The sequence below is a fragment of the Paramormyrops kingsleyae genome, chromosome 5 (assembly GCF_048594095.1).
Source record: "Paramormyrops kingsleyae isolate MSU_618 chromosome 5, PKINGS_0.4, whole genome shotgun sequence".
Taxonomy (NCBI): Eukaryota; Metazoa; Chordata; class Actinopteri; order Osteoglossiformes; family Mormyridae; genus Paramormyrops; species Paramormyrops kingsleyae.
Genome location: NC_132801.1, coordinates 24,827,006 through 24,844,213, shown reverse-complemented (window position 1 = coordinate 24,844,213; position 17,208 = coordinate 24,827,006). Strand labels below are relative to the sequence as shown.

At 36.5% G+C, this 17,208-nt stretch overlaps 2 protein-coding genes and 1 long non-coding RNA gene across 9 annotated transcripts in view; 1 reads left to right on the top strand and 2 right to left on the bottom strand.

The window, feature by feature from the left end:
• Positions 1-104: 104 nt before the first annotated feature.
• On the bottom strand, positions 105-7,705 carry snf8 (SNF8 subunit of ESCRT-II). Of its 6 annotated transcripts, none has more exons than XM_023835823.2 (8): positions 7,534-7,705; positions 6,657-6,707; positions 5,413-5,461; positions 3,724-3,828; positions 1,446-1,518; positions 1,195-1,336; positions 879-953; positions 105-591 (listed from the first exon to the last, which is right to left on the bottom strand). In XM_023835823.2, exons 1-8 carry the CDS (start codon positions 7,576-7,578, stop codon positions 454-456), a joined length of 678 nt encoding a protein of 225 aa, XP_023691591.1. In that variant the 5' UTR covers positions 7,579-7,705; the 3' UTR covers positions 105-453. The 6 variants fall into 6 exon arrangements, with proteins under 6 accessions (XP_023691591.1, XP_023691589.1, XP_023691590.1 ...); XM_023835821.2 differs by having other exon boundaries at positions 5,323-5,461; positions 7,534-7,701; XM_023835822.2 differs by having other exon boundaries at positions 7,287-7,680.
• Positions 7,706-14,784: 7,079 nt separating this feature from the next.
• LOC111856095 (uncharacterized) lies at positions 14,785-16,509 on the bottom strand. Of its 2 annotated transcripts, none has more exons than XR_011991790.1 (2): positions 16,190-16,509; positions 14,785-15,770 (listed from the first exon to the last, which is right to left on the bottom strand). It is a non-coding gene; the product is annotated as an uncharacterized lncRNA (long non-coding RNA). The 2 variants fall into 2 exon arrangements; XR_002841046.2 differs by having other exon boundaries at positions 16,237-16,509.
• igf2bp1 (insulin-like growth factor 2 mRNA binding protein 1) overlaps positions 16,463-17,208 on the top strand; it is a 65,180-nt gene continuing 64,434 nt past the window's right edge. Inside the window, exon 1 of the mRNA XM_023835761.2 lies at positions 16,463-17,044. Within this exon, the coding sequence (XP_023691529.2) occupies positions 16,870-17,044 (175 nt within the window). The 5' untranslated portion in view covers positions 16,463-16,869. The remainder of the gene's footprint in view (positions 17,045-17,208) is intronic.

Genomic DNA, 17,208 nt, shown 5'->3' with positions numbered 1-17,208 from the left:
GGAAATACTTTACATTTATAAATTATGTAATTGTTTTAAAGCTTTTTCCTATTATAATAAATCGAGTTTGCTATTTGTATACCTCACACTGCAGCTCAGAATGCTTCCTCCATTAACATGTTTATTGAACAAAGGGAGAGAGAGAAGGTTAAAATGTTAATGCTTTGCCTGTTTGTACAAAAACATGAAAATTGAAATTGAGTACAAAATGTTTGCTATCAACTTTAATCTGCAGCTAAAATAAAAACTAAATTAATTTTTAAAATGATATAACATTCACCATGTTTTGTTCTATTAATTAGAAATATATATATACAATATGAAAAAAACACGTGTGTGTGTATGTATATTATATATATATCTCATTCAGGTTACATTGAAAATCTTTTCACATGCAGAAAATAACCTTTTTTCCCATTTGAACTTCCTTCCAATTTGCTAAAACAGAACATTTCAAGGGACCATCTGATTGGCCTCCTCAGGTGTGACATCTTGCGAGGACAGCTCAGAGAAGAGGGCAGGAAGCCAATACTGAGATTCCCCTGAAGCTTGGGTGTCCAGCCAGGCCAGACCTTCTTTCAGCAGGTGGTCCTAAAAAGGAGGTCAACGCGGCAAACCGGGCTTAAGCGTCGACCAGATACTGAAAGATGTTTTAAAATTTGTACATCCTTACAAAAAATAACCTGAAAATAAACCATCACCAGGCTACTATGTTTCTCTTCCATCTTCTATATTGCATCCAAGAAGATTACAGCGCTAACACTCCATAAATACTGTAACAGTAGACAGGCAAATTCATTGTACAGCCTGTAAGCCATGTTTATAAAAATGACTTTGGCTCTAGCCTATTCCATTCATCAGTCTAAGTCCCCACTTACCAGAACATGGCCAGCCCGCTCCGTTTCCCACTTCAGGCTTTCCTTGATCTCACTCACTGTTACATAGCCCTTCTTCTGTTGAAGAAAAAGAATGAAATGAATCTACTGCACTTGTTCTTCAGAGTTTCGACTTCCCTTGCTTTAGAAAATGAAATGGGGTTCACTTGGCACTCCAACAGTTAATTCTTGTTTGCAGGGTTTAAAGAGCTTTAAGGAAGTAGGTCTTTCTTTAACTACCAAATTCACTTTTAGCTAGGAGTATTTATAAAATGCTAAACACTGGAGAACTCTACTCTTATTCTGCGATCCGGCTTACCTCAGCCAGCTGCAAGACCACAGTATGATCCATGTTCAGTTCCGCTGGAACTGACTGTACGAGGTAAGATCCTCCCACGGGGATCATCCCAAACCCATTGCCCATGGCCTTTAGCTTCTTGATGGCTCGTACCAGGTCATCCCTGTGAGACAATCACTTACTCTGTCTGCCTTATCAATACTCATTTTCATGACACTGTGCCACACTTTTGCGTAAAAAGTGTAACAAGGTAGCTAGTAAACACTACTCACTGGCTGACATCCTGAGCAAACTTCCCTCTTCCCTTAAGTACTCGTTGATGGAGTTCATCCAAAGTAATGAGTCCTGAAACAGGAACAGAAAAATTAAATAACACAACATTAAGTTAAACAGTTCAAGACAAAGTTATTCTTAAAGACGCCTGAGACTGCACATTCAGTTATAGTAATGGCTAATCAAATCAGATTAGTTTATTATACCATAAGGGAAAGCCTATCCTGTATAGGAAGGCAATCCATTGCAGGGTGTTCACAAGTGGTCATGTGCTCACTCACCATGCTGGTGATCTATCATGCTATGCTACATTATAGGTAATTCAAGAAAATGCATTCATCAATAAGACTTAAATTAAAAATGCGTACAAGGCATTTCAATAGAAGTTAAAGCCTCCCATTGATGTCACATTGTCTGAGATGATGTTACAATGGGCTCTCCGTAATTTTGTGGTCATAGCAGCAAAAGCTAGGTCTGTCATCATTCCATTGGATGATGTATTACCCAAGAAAAAATAGCGATAAACTATATTAGTCATTTTTTAATCATTTTAAGCCACTGATAATGATGATAGTATAATAATGCAAGTATAGCCTTTCAAAGAGCAATGAACTTTTAATTCTTAAGAATATTCAGACATTGTAATTTCAAAAGGATTGGTGTGTGACTGCGCCCTGCAATGGGCTGATGCCCCATCCTGGGTTGTTCCCTGCCTTGCGGCCGTGGCCTCTTGTATAGGCTATGGACCCCCTTCTACCCTGAATAGGATAAGAAGTTGCAGAAAATGGATGGATGTAATGTCAAAAAAATGTAAATATCCTATATAAATTAAACATTAAAAAAATAGATAAAATGGACTGACGTTCTGTTAACAAAAACTGCATTATTCATTAAACATTTGGCACAGGAATCTATATAGTCATTCATTCCTTTACGGACAATATACGGCCAGCCCAGATTTACTGAGTGACCTCGATCGTTTATTGACCAGGGGAAAAGTAACAGGAAGTCAGAAAGCAATCGGACCAAAGATTGTATATAAAAACCTTTTTCTACCCTCTATGCTCTGAATGATAACCAGAATGGATAGCAGATTTGAAGAACGGTTGAATGACATAGTCCGGAAATACCAGCATCTATGATTCATCGCTACAGGATTATAAAGACTCCCAGATGGCTACAAACTTAAACAAAATACGTTTATACTGCAACACCATATACCTCTGTATGTCTTAGTACAGTATACCGTAGTTTTTATATTTTTTAATTTTCATTTCTAGTTTATTTTTAGGTATGTTTCATTCATTTTTATTTTTAAATGTAAATTGTTATACGTTTTACCTTACGCTTTATTAATATTATTTCTTGGGGTAGACAAAGTTATGAGACTTTTCTGGCTACTACAAAACGTTGCGATTTGGTGCCGTTTGCTATTTCTACGGTTCAAGGTCTTTGCACAAGAGGGCCAAAGATACAAAATTTCGTTTTACCAAACTAGCATTTAAAAATAGTAACAATAAGTACGGTACATTAGTTTTTATTTTACCTCAGTTTCAGGACCAATATTTATAGATGTTGTTTAGTTTTCTAGTTTTATTTTATGTTTTCATTAATGATTATAATCCTGCCTTGTGTACTGTAAGTACCGACGTTTTAGTAAAATTCTTATTTATTCTTCATAAATCTGACTTCAGAGTACCTTTCCCTGGTACACTGGCACTGGAATTATGAACATTGAGGATTGTGGAAGGTCCAGCACTGCGACGCACGCGTGTGCCATGGCAGGCACATATTCACGTGAACTATGAATCAGCTCTGAGCCACATTTACGCCGCAGAGGGCACACGAGAGGGCAGCAGCAGTGTCACAGGCTAAAATGTGGGGGGCATTCATTGTTATGTAAACACAATTTGCCAATATTGAGGTCAGACAAAAATGATCAAAGTTATGTCCATGTATGGTGCGATAAGTCGATAGCATAATTATCCTGACAGGCGTAACAGCTTCAAGCGTTAAGTAAAAATTCTATCAGCTTTACACATCAAAAAGGTTTGTTTAAGCTCTTTTAAACTATCTGGGGATAATTTCTGGGATACAGACAACTGGACTGTGCAAACAGTCACATTTTGCCTTGTATTTGGGAAACCAAAACCCCAAACATCAGTCTTTGAAGTTATTCTGAATAATGCACATTCAACAGAAAAAACTAACGGCACCACATTTTGTCCAATTCCAGCATGGGCATAACAAAGAAGAAAAAGAAAAATGAGAGCTCACCTCCGTTTCTGTGTTTCAAGGCTAAGCACACTTCAATGATCTGCACTCCAAGCTCATAATAGAAATCCCCAACGCCAAGCATTTCTGACCAGAATCCTTTACCCGCTGTTCAACAAACAGAAATATGTCAGCAGTTAGAAGAGCAAGTCAGATATATATGTGAAAACAGCATTGTACGTGGAAAATTAGTGCCATTATGAGTTAATAACATGCACTAAACTGCACTAACAGGCTACACCTGTCTTCACATTCCATACAAGCTGCTGTATACAGGCAGCTATATTTTAAGGGCCTGAGCAAAGTATGGCAAATCTGTAGGGTGTAAATCATTGGCCCCAAGGCAATTTGATCGCAGTTATTGAGGGTACAACTAGATGCTTTGGAAATCTTAAATTTCTCTCACAATCTGATTATTCAATTCTTTACCGAGAAATTTATAAATATTAATTATATATGATTAATGGAATACAAAGAATCTCAAAACCATATTTTTATTGTTATAAAATAAAGAGAACATGATAGCATAAAATTGTGAAAAGGCTAACTACCGAACTATACAGAAAAAAAAAAACATTAAAGAAGTGCTACCTGATTGGGGGGAGAGTGGATTGGACAGATTTCGCAATTTAAGAGGTTCTATTCTACAAAATAAAAAGGTGTGCTTTGGAAGCATATCATTTATTTATGGAAGTTCACCATCCCCTTCCAAAACCCCCAGCATTCCATGGCCATAGAATCATCGCAAGGAACTGGGAACCCCTATTCTACAGCATTGTTCTGGAGACTAGGCAGGCCAAATCAGTAGTTTGAGTTGTCAACAGATAGCTCTTGAATCATTTCGCAGTGCATTTTGGGTTATCCTCTTGATGAAGAATTGAGAACTGCCAAATCAAACATAAACCTGATGGCATTACATGTTCATATGATAGACATGCTGGTTGACATTATTTGGCAGGGATATAGTAAAGACCATCAACAACAAAGCGACCCCAGATCATGACACTGTCTCCTCCATGCAGTAGGTACTCCAGTGGGTACCATACATGAAAATGTGCTCACTATTTCTGAGCCCTACAGTCAGTTGAAACCAAATATGGCCAAATATTTTGACTCATTAGTCCATATGATGGATGTATTCTCCTGTCAACAGACAAGAGTTTACAAGTTACAAGTTAAAAGGTCAAACAAGCACACTGAAACTGAGTAGTACTGTATTTGAAATTATTTGGCAAAGCACTTGGGTTTGTGAGAATACAGTGGCCAATGAATAAAAAAAAATGGAAAAACCATTTTATAGACCTTGAAAAGGTAAATGCAATTATCTATTTAAACTTTAAGGTTTAAGACCATGTAAAGCCCATTGCAGAAAGTTGTGCAGAACCCTGACTAAGATTACCATTTGGAAGATGAATGGATGGATTGCTTCAGTGTTTATTGGTAGGGGACCAAATATTTTAAAGGCTGAGCTAAATTTTGCAAGCCTGAGCATTTTGTTTTATTACAAAATAATATACACATCATAAACAGTGTACAAAAAAATCTTTGTACTTATATGAGCTTGCACATGCATTCTGACGAAATCAGGAATATGGATCTTACAGGCTAAAGGGTCCACTCCAATGGTAGCACACATTTCCTGGAACTGCACACGAAACTGGGAGTTTTTCCGGATCTCCTGCTTATGCTTACTGGCAAACTCTTCTAAGTGGGTTTTGAAGGTTTCCAGCTGTTTGGACATCTAGAAAGAAACACAATGCTTAATAATATTTTGGCTATACCAACATACATCTCAGTTGAAGACCTATTACTTTAGTCTTGCTCACACACAACTCAAAACATAATACAGTGTAAAGACCAATTCATACTTCACTTTTTCACATGCACTTTCAGGCTAAGGACAGTCATGTGTGCAGAAGCTTGTGTTCATACTACATTTGGCTGCGGATGCGGATGATTGCAGCCGGTGCATGCATACAGCAGTGATATTCCACCAGACCAGGAGAGGGCAGATGTATTGCAACAAACACAAATACAAGCAATGCAGTGAAACAGGTGAACTTTTATGAATAGGGTTCAATTTGTTATAGTTTGGCTTGGATAGTATTACATTAATATGGCATACCACAATATTTTGAAATCACTACAACAAGATTGTCAGGGACCCACCCCCGGCTAAGCGAATTTTATCATGAAGATTTCAAAATGCCAGAATAGTGTTGCTTTAGCAGTGCCCGTTGCAGTAGTAGAGTGTCATTCTTTTAAGTTGAGAAGTTCCACGTTGCCACATCACAAACTTCAATCTCCCAGTCAGCAGCCCCAGAATGTCAGCCATTCAAGTACAACTTCCTGGTGGGAATTTTGAGTTTCTGACTTGGATGGTCAAACAAGACAAGCACTTACCACTGTTAACTCCCTTTCGAAATAAGGACATTGCCAAAAGCCTTGATAGCCTGTCTACAAATTCCTTCTTTGCAACTCTTTCACTTATAATATGGAACAGCCTTCACAGGCTACAGCCACAACTTCTCCATTATGTTGTGAAATGGCCTTCTTTTCTATTCCAAGCATAATAGTTTCAGTCACTTGACCTAGGTGTCCGTCGGACTGAATGTGAATTGCTTCATAGTAGGGCTTGGTGAGAATATACCAATACTGTCGTTCACAGGGTAAGTTTACCAGGCAATTACATCCCCTGTTATTTACTTTAGTGAGCTGTCGCCTTAAAACTACAACCCCAAGTGTATTATTCCACCTCCTCCAAATTTCATCCTTCGTCTGCAAAACCAGTTGGGCACGTGACAAATTTCCCTACTCTGTTGTTGTTGTCCACTGCAAGTGTTAAACCAGGAATACATCTTATGGCCCAGATTAGCACAAATGAGTTGCTAGTATATCAAATTACTGAGAAACTGCACAAAAGTATGCTGACCAACCTGTGCAATCTGATCTTCTGCAAGGACCGTTCCTCTTTCTTTATACTTGGCCTGAAAACATAAATGAATTGGAAAACAGTGCTGTTACTTTTATTCTAAGATCGAACTTGATAATCACGTAGCCTATGTACACCTACGGAAACGCATAACTGTATAAATCATGTACAGTCGATTGTCAACGCTTAACGAAAAAAGCACCTTCACTGGCATAATCGTACTGGCAAATAAATCACATTATAACAGTATCGCCGCTAAAAAAAATCCATTTCATCTGTTCATTTCACATTCTCCTCATCTAATCATGCAATTCCATTGCCTGTTTGCATACTCGTCCCACCAAATCAGTCGTTTAACTGTAGCCTATGTTTTTGTTTAGATTTTACCAGTCTCATATTTTATGTATTGTGCGTGTATGTCTTACCTATTTATATTCGATTGTATTTATTAGTTATTCACACTATGATTAATTAGGAAAGCAATTTAATCTCATTGCATGACTCATATTGTCCTGAAAACCGTCGAATAGCTGGTTATTTTGCCACCGAGACGATGCTGAACTGGCTGTCCTTAAACCTCGAATAAAACTTGCCGTCGGTGTAGATAGGGGCTGCAGGTTGTCAGGTTGATTACCTCTGCCAGCTTTTTCTTGGCAATAGCGCCGGCTCCCACACCTCTGCGGTGCATCCTGACCAATATTTTGCTCTGTCAATACCAATTCAGCCTCCTCTTACAAAGGACAGTCCAGTTGATACCAGATCATTTAAAAGACGACGGATCCGGGCCGCTCTGCACAGTTGCCGTATATACACCACCTTGACGCTGCAAATTGTTAACCGAGTAACAACAAATACCACATGATTTTATCAGAAAAGCTCGCCTCTTGAAAACAGGAAATCGGTATGTTCGTCTTCCTGGTGCTCATGGTACATATGGATGATTTCTTCCTGTTGTAAGAGGTGACTAGCACAACATCACCGAAGAGCTGTTTTTATGGCGCCCCTTTGTGGTTCCTGTGCTTCCTCCATGTTATTCGGAATCTTTAAATCCGAAGCTCCACGTTTGAACTGCTGGTTTCTAACCGTCGACCCTGTTAATAAATTGAACAGCACGGAATGAATGCAAAGAATTCAATTTACAGAGAGTGTCACGTTATTTAATGACTCGAAGTCAATACAAAGAGTGCCATGTTAACTATAAGGATTGCATCCATCCATCATCTAATTGCTTATCAATTTTGGGCATTTCAGGTTTAGAAACTAAAAATCCACACCAAGATTTTGTTTCTACCAACCAGTTGAGCACAAAGACTCACGGTCTCATGTGGTTAGTGGAAACAAAATCTTGGTCTGGATTTTTAGCTTCAGGACCTGAAATGCCCAACCCTGCTGTTTATCCAGTACAGTGTGCACCCCAGCCTTGTGCCTTGTCCTGCCCAGGATAGACCACACATAAATTAATTTCACTGCATGTCTATGCACTTCACTGGAGTACCAAAATGAAGCACTGCAACACAAAAAGAACGCACGCACTCTGCACACAGACAGGATTTGAACCACCAGTATTCATGAGACATGTGTACATGTATCTGTGATGATATTTAGCATGATGATATTCATTTCAGTCAGCATGGTGACTCAGGTGGTAGCTTGCATGTTCTCTGCTTGTTTTGCAGGATTCCTTCAACAATCCAAAAACTGTCCAAAATGTGTGATCATATAAAAAATCATTGGTCATTTAATGGAATAAGTGTTAAAGCAAAAAAATATTTTTATATATATATATATATATATATATATATATATATATATATATATATATATATATATATATATATATATATGCCCTATGCTACCTAGGATAGGTTCCAAACTCTGTTTAAGTGGCTAGAAGATTAATGGTTTTCATTTAATTAAATACTGAATTGATTATGATTTTCACGTAATTCACTGCAAAAAAGTTTTTCATATTTCTTGAGATTTATTTAAGATTCTGTTTTCAAGATGTCTACTTGAAAAATGATAAAATCAGCTTAAGAACAGATCTTTTGCATGTTTGCTGTGCTTAAGGGTGGCATGGTTGCTCATTCAGTAAAACTGTTGCTTCCCACTTCCTGCTTTGGGGGTTTGAATTTTGCCTCTGGTCTGGGTGTGTTAAGCTTGCATGTTCTCAAATGGGTTTCCTCTTGAAGTCCAAAGATATGCAGTTAGGCACCTGGTGTCTGTAAATTGTCCATAATTTATGATAATATGTGCATGTACCCTGACAAGGACTTTTATCTTGTTGAGGTTCTGACTGTGCTTTGTACTGCTTGGGATAAGCTCATTTTCCCTGACAAGGATAAAAGGCTTGAAGGCAGTTTATCATGTTTGTGCTTTTCAACCCCTGAAGTAGTCTATATTAATTGCTAGGCTATATTATTGACTTGTACTGTGACTCATCACTCGTGTCTTGTACCACATCTGCAAGTCCACTGCAGTAAAGAGAATATATAATCCATAATTATGAGATGGCTGTTCATTAGAGCAGTCTAAATCGTTCATTCATTTTACATACCTGCTTTTCCTATGCATGGTTGCAGTGATTATTCTGGAAGCAAGGGGTAGAAGGCAGGGATTTACCCAGGAAGGGACCCCAACCCATCACACCTATAGGCAATTTGGCAACTCCAGTTCACCTTAGCAACTGGATAAAACCTCACAATGATTCAGGGAGAGCATGCAAACTCCACACACAAACAGAGCCAGGACAGAGCCTCAAGCACTGGTTTCCAGTGGTGAGAAACACCCATGCTAACCACAGCATCACTGTGCCACCTGAATACTTAAACAAACTACCTAAAATCAATCATCAAACAATATGAGTTAAGTTAATTCCAAAAACTCTATTGAAATATTTAACATAAAAAATTCAAAACTTCAGCCTTTTCGAACTTAAATTATACATAATTTATTTGACTTGTCTTATTTTATTTCTTATCACATTTTGTTTATGACCCAGCTGATTCATCTTTTTGGAGAACTGATTACAAGAAAATAATATATTTTATTTCTGAGCTGTTACCACAGAATTTCGAGCAATATGTTATCTAACATTCCTTCCACTGTTATTGCTTATAGTTGTCTATTATTTTTTGTTACTGTCTATTATTGTCTAAATGTCTTTTAACTGTTTACTTGTGTGTATTCAGCTATTGTAAACCTGCAATTTCCTTCTAGATTAATAAACCATCTATCTATAAGAGAACTTAAATATATTAATAATCAGCCTAAAAAGTTACAAGTATTACCAAGTAGGACAAACAAACCAACTCCATTCAGTTTCACTGGCTTTACCCTCTTAATTTCCATCCCTAATTCTCTGTCCTCTAACCTTATTCAGTTCCATTTCACCATTCTCCATTACAACAGGTCGTAATCCTTTAAATCAATCTCTCTTGAACTACCAGTTACTGCTCATCCTCTCAATCCACTTAGATAGATCTATCTCTATACTTCCAAATCCAACTAACCACCATAGCATCCTACACAGTGATTTTCTTCCTTCACTTATTTAAATTTAAATTCACCTTTCAAAAATAATCAATCAATGCCAGTGTTGATTTATTTTCTTGACCCCTACAAACTATTAGGGATCGTTTCCTATGTTTAAAATGTAAATATATTATCACTATGATAATGGTGACTGTGGTGTTCAGATCAGTTTTTAAAATTCCATCCATTGACATCAAATCCATTCATTGACTTATTTTCAGTGTTCAAGATGATATAGAGATACTATGTCACCCTATGATAATGCATTACCACACGCATACACGATGTGACAGTAGCCAATGCATATCATCCCGGTCTCTGGAATATGGAATAAAAACTTTATTATCAGGGGGGAAATGTGTAACAATACGGTATAGTATCTCTTTTAACATTGAGGATGTGTGCTTCAGTTTTCAGTCCAATTTCGTAATCGGGAAATATTTTATTTGTAGAACATTGCAACAAATAATTGCTAACACAAGCATGCACACACTTATCACTTGTGCCTAAAATACGTTTTGAAGTATGCGGATCACTTCTTCTAGATGCTTAAAATAGCCCACTTTTGAAGTACATACAAAACATGTAAAGTCAAGTCAAATTAAATATGGCGATTTAAAATGTCGCTGAGCAATTTTGACCTAGACATAAATAGGAAACTGATTGTGGGTAAACTGATGTATTCATTTCATATTTTTAAATCCTTTTTTAATTTATATAACATTTATTTATCGTTAGAAATAAGTTGTTCAATATGTTATTCATAATCGGTTTTTGTTCGAGTACTTAATTGTTGTTGGTTCACTGATATCTAGATCAAATCGTGCACGTGCAGATTGTGCAGTGACAATATCTTTGATATCAGCGTTGTTTTTCCTTATCGTACCGAAACGTCTTTATTACAATGCAATATTTATTTGCTACAGAATAATGCGAGCTACCACACGGATGTTTAATAACTTTTTCATAAAAAGTTATTGGTTGTTGCTTATAACATGTTACCTAAACAAGAAACAAAGTAAATCACTGTACTTTGTACTTTCTTGGTTGCCACAAATCACGTTTTGTTGGCCTAATGAAGTTTTTTTGTTCGTTTTATTTAGTATAAGTATTTATATTTACTTTTTGACAAGATTTTATACTAAAACATTTTATTTCGATGTGAATTAGATTTCCCAAAAGTGTATGTTAATTGAACTGCCGTCATTAATGAACTTGCCTACGAATAATACCTACAAACAATAGAAATTCGTGTATATTACATCCTTTATACCGGAGCAATTAATAACTTCACTTTCAACGTGTTCAATTTTGTTTTCTGCTTTGGCACGCAAAAACAGAAACTTGGGTACTTTGACAAATAATCAATTATTTGTTTACAACTTATTTAATCATTTTGAGTATGTACAAATAGTAGGCATTTCTGTAAAACAATGATACAGCTCATCTGTAAACGGAGCTTTTGAAATTTCGTTCCCGAACGATGAATTTGACGTTTTCCTTGAACGAAGCAAATTTATAACTGAAGCAATTTAGGTGTTGTTGCGTTTAACTTTCATTCACACAACTCAGCGAATAGTTGATTTTTTAAAATTATAATTATACCTTTAAAAAAACTGACGCAGAAGTCAAACAAATTATATTAAGTCAATATAAAGCAAGGCTACGCCTTGCTGTCCACTTGAATTAATAAACGCAACAGTTAATATACAATGTAATTCACATTTATAACGTTGGAAGATGTAACGTTGCAAAATGCTTCCAAAGACATACAGGTCCAAGAACTAACTTAGGCGATGATTTGAAGACAATAAATGTATGGTAATTAATGTCTTTACCGAGTTATATATTTATGAGCAGCAACTTTTTTGAATTGCCAAACTGCGTACTTTTTTTGCTTTTGTAGAGTCATTTATATATAATACGACAGCAAAACAAATTTGTGGTCCTGGATTTTTTCTTGCAGAGCATCCAAGCTGAATTGTGTACATAATGCATTATCTTCATTCGTCCGCATGGTGGTAGCAGGTGCCTGCATAAGAGTAGGAAAAGTTCTCGAATCATTCGAGTCAACCTAAATAAAAAGTAGCCTCTTGTAAACGTATTGTGACGTAAGGGGTGAGGTTTCATGCATTTACTCACAGGAATTTCTATCAACTCATCTTTCAAAATTAGTTTACGTCTTATTGTTTTCTTATTCCATGCCTACTCAGTAGGTATTTTTGTAGTTGTCTTGCAAGTTTACCATGCCTACTGCTACTTGTCAGTCTTGCAAATAATGAGATCAACAAAAGGCTTAAGAGCGAAATAACCCTATTTATAATCGATATCGTTTGTTGAAGAATAATGTTAAATCAGGTCACGTTGCAATATTTTATATTAGATATAAAAAAAACACACCCAATTAAACGATTCGGTCTGCCAGCCTGTTGTAAAACAAGTGTTAAACCTAATGACGAATAAAAACGAATACAAATGTTCATATACCACTTTTGGATATTTAATTAATGCATAATACAATATGTAAAATATTAAAGTTATTAAATATATCCATAATGCTTTTATCTTGATATGTAACTAGTCATATATATTCAAGGGTGGAGTGATTGTATGTTAAATATTTATTGTAAATTGAACTACACCTCTAGCTTAAGACCTTTTTCGATCAACTATAAATAACTTGGAGATATAGGATATATTCCGTAATTTCAAAAGTTTCGAAAAGAGTATGCGTGGCTGTGCGCGCGTTTTTTTTATCGGTGCAATATCTGTGCTTTTCATTTGAAACTAACAGATTGGTAAAGTTCTGTGAAGGATATAAAACGGAAGTGCTCCAGCTGTTGCTTTATTGCACTTTGCATGCCATATCTATTATTGTAGCCGGTTCTGTTATTTGTTGATTAAACAAAATCGTAAACGGGAACAGTATTACTCTGGAGTTCTTTAAACCCAACCAAAGGGAACAAAATGAGAGGTTTGAGTCTTTCTGGCTAGTGCGTTGAACTTCATGACACGTATATATTTGAATTCCGGATTTTTGAGACAGAAATACATTTTTGGACGTATTTTAAAGCCTGCATCTTCTACATCTTGTACTTACGCCATAATTACTACTAAGGAAGGAAAAGAAAAATACCATTTGCCCTTCATGTGTAGCAGAACTCTTGCCTTCTTTGCTCCTTTCTGCAGTGTTACCGATCCTCCCCCACCTCCATTTAAACTGAGGATGTGACTCTACAGCCACTGAATCTGATTTTTTTTCACGTGAACGTCATTATTGTACTTCACATCCCTTGAGATTCTCCATTCAAAAAATAACCAATTAGCATCCAAGCACTCTAAGTTTAATTTCTATGTACAAATTGCACAATTCCATCCAAACACTACAGAATGAAATTTATGCAGAATTTTATGTTAACGTGACTTAATCACACCTGTACATTATTAGGTTTGTGTGTGGCATAAGCAATGCAGTATTTCAGGGAAACTTATTGTGTAAATACATATGTCAGAAAATATCACAAGCTTAGTGTGCATTGTGGATACAAATTTGGATAGATAGATAGATAGATGATAGATAGATAGATAGATAGATAGATAGATAGATAGATCTATCTTGATTCAGCCCTTGGAATGTATTCAAAGTCACTACTGTGTTACGGGGGTGAGCGCATCCAGTAACTGTCTTTTGCACAGATAATCTCTCACATAAGTCTATCTGCCATGCATTATATGTAGGTAAAATATCAAAAGTTCTAAATGTTACAGTTTGACAGTATTTAAGTGCAGAGCAACTGTATTCACATTTTATATGACAGTATATATTACATTTTTTAAATGTACATTTATTTCATAGGCACTTTTGTCCAAAACATCTTATAGAACATATGCAAATTAAAGGGTAAATCTGGTGTAAAGACTGAAGTACTTGATTATTCCATAGTCCTTAAGATACTTTGATCTGAAAAGATATCCTTACTACTGTACTTCTTAGGGATTCATCTGACCACTACAGATATAGCAATTTACACTCTCACTGTCCACCCATTCACCCATCTTCTAACCATTTACATTTACCTGGGTAGGGTCATGGGGTTTATACCATTACTTTTGAACAAAACAATTATACTAAACAAATATATCTTACATAAATTAGCATTTACCTGAACAAGAATATCAACTTTTCATTAATAAATTTACATTTAAACAATGTGGCTTCTATGTGTAAGACTATTTTATCTTTTACGCGAGTTACATACAAGATAACATGCTTTGCTCAAACTTGTTCAAAATTATCTTTGGGATACAATCAACAGGGCCTGACAAGACAGTGGGGTGTCGATGGAAGTGGATTTCTGTATTATGCAATACTCTCCAGCCTATTACCAATCTAGTACACAAAAAGAAAAAAAATACGAAACAGAGATCCACTGCTGCTGCATCACCCTGCAAAATTCAGGCATCAATGACAATTAATTTCCAGGCCACACTAATGTTTGAAGTTTTCCCAGCCATTAATATTAGTTTTGATGTCCCCTGAGTGCAGTATCACCCCCTGTAATATCAGTATGCCTTTGAAATAAACACAGGAATTCCCATTTGCAATTCTCATCTTTTTTACATGGACCAAGGAAAAATAGCTTTACACATACATTAGGTAAAGAGTTTTCATTTGATAAAACATGAAGTATCTCCTTTCCCTCGAGGTTATAACTTAAATTACGAAAACACATTATTTTCCTATATAGACTTAGCTAAACGTGAGCGTTTATAAAAGAACAAGGAAAACGTGGTTCCTTATCATCATTTAACATGTTAATTTTGCACTCATTATGTTCACGTATAATTATCTTCTTGGTTAACAGCACATTAAAATACGTATTACCACCAAATATAGGCTATTTTACCTGTTTCACGTAAAAAAAACAGATAAAGTGTACAACTATACTCCAAGAATCAACCTGTTGAAACACGTTGATAATTATTTTGAACAAAAAGAACATTTGGGGGAAACGATTATCAGCAATTAGTATATATTAATGACGAGAGACTATTTAATCGCTTGTGCATTTTTGTACCTCAAATTTAATTTCAGGACAGCAGTACAGAAAAGAACGACACAAAAAACACCCTATGCCTGCAAGCCTAGCAAGGACGCCGTCGTACACGCCAGCAAGCTGCACAGCTCCCTCGCAGGCCTGGTGCCTTACGTACCACCATTTTGAAATACAAAGACCGTGTAGAACAAAACACGACATATATATTTAACGTTATTCCTCTGCATTTAATGTTCTCTGCCGTCAAAGACGCTATCAGCTTGGTAAATGTAATCCAGTAGCAAACCACGGGTGAGGTAGAAGACGATTATTAGTTGTATTGCTGCGTAGTTTCCGAGATTTCGAGCTGGTTGGAGGCATGAACAAACGAGCTTCTACTGCATGTTGTAAATCTTGCCGAGGGCCTTCATGTAACTGACTGTCTTCAATAGTAGAGAAGTGGAAGGGGGTATTCGTGTCAGCGGAAGTTTCGGGCATTTTCTTATATTCAACTCCAATCATTCACTGGCGAAAACACCCATGTAGACCTTCAAATGAAGAAAGAACAAATATTTTAAATATCTAATACGACCTACGTCAGATGTGTGTTACATTCACTAGACTTATATAGCCTTCGTCAAATGTGCGTGAGATTCACTAGGATATGACTGGAAACGTTGGCCTATACATTTCTTGCACGTTTTGCAACTTAACATTTAAACCCTTTAAACAGTTAAATGTTAATCGATGCTTAGAGTCGCATTACTTTTTAGACAAATTGGTATTTCAGTTCATGACTTAGATTTTAACAGTATTATCAGTAGGCAGAAAACACTCCTTCGTACTTTTCAGGTAAAATATCTTATCTAGTAAGATGTATGAACATTAACCAGCGCATAATCCCTGCCGAGACCCTTCACTGGCGATCACACAGCTCGCCGTTTTCTAATAAAAAACATACGCTTACCATTTTTATTTGCTCTGATGACACATTTAATAAATATGTGAACTCACGTATATGTGCACTACATGTGGGTGGTTTACAGGGCATAACCCAGCTTTTACGTCGTCAGCCGGCATACTACAGGACTTGCACACCCATCCTCTCCTTAGCTGCTGAGGGCCAACCCCTCTGTCGGTACTCCGAGACCACGTGGTTTCCTCTTCGCAAACAAAAAAATGAGTATTTTTTTTCCAGATCGTTTTAGAGGCGGTGCCGTCATTAAGCATAAGGATCGGTGTTGGGTAGAACTCGAGGTTTCGGGGCAGCGAGAGAGGAAATTTTTTTTTCTTCTGATCCCGCCATAGCCGTGCTACTTTTTTTTTTACCACCATCATACCAGTCGGATTAATCCAAGCTAAAATACAGATACAGTGTGCGATTACTAATTAAGGGTGTTACATTGTCGCTTTTCCGCCACTATTCTAAGATCTTACAGAGACTAAGTCATACCATATTACCGTTTACAACTTTTGATCATTATTTGGATTTTTAAAATATATTTCTGTTCCCTTATTCGTTTAAATTACAAATTGGATTGGCTATTTATCTCATCGACTCTACTATTTTGGCGTCTTTTAAACAATTTTACTGATATTTATTTTTTATTTTACTGGTGGACTTCTACCGTGGTTTCATTCTTCAACATGAACAAGTTGTACATTGGAAATCTGAGTGAAAATGTGACTTCAGAAGACTTGGTAAAAGTCTTTGAAGACTGCAAGATTCCTTTCTCTGGACAGTTTCTACTTAAAACTGGCTATGCGTTTGTTGACTGTCCAGATGACCAATGGGCTATGAAAGCAATTGAAACATTTTCGGGTAAGTAACTGGATATGCCTAAAATATGATAATGGAAGTGTTCATTTCACGTAATGTTATAAAGTGGACAGAATGTATAAGGGACTAATTCGTAAAGCGTGTCCCTTTGACTAACTTTAGCTGGTTCTCGTCACCAATGGTTTGAGTATTTTGAAGACGCGAGA

Excerpts from the sequence above, each read along its gene's own strand:
- snf8 (XM_023835820.2), bottom strand. The coding sequence starts at position 7,340 with ATGCACCGCAGAGGTGTGGGAGCCGGCGCTATTGCCAAGAAAAAGCTG. Across the intron at positions 5,462-6,656 it reads CAGAAGATCAGATTGCACAG|ATGTCCAAACAGCTGGAAAC; the intron begins GTTGGTCAGCAT and ends GTTTCTTTCTAG. Across the intron at positions 954-1,194 it reads TGGTCTTGCAGCTGGCTGAG|AAGAAGGGCTATGTAACAGT; the intron begins GTAAGCCGGATC and ends TTTCTTCAACAG.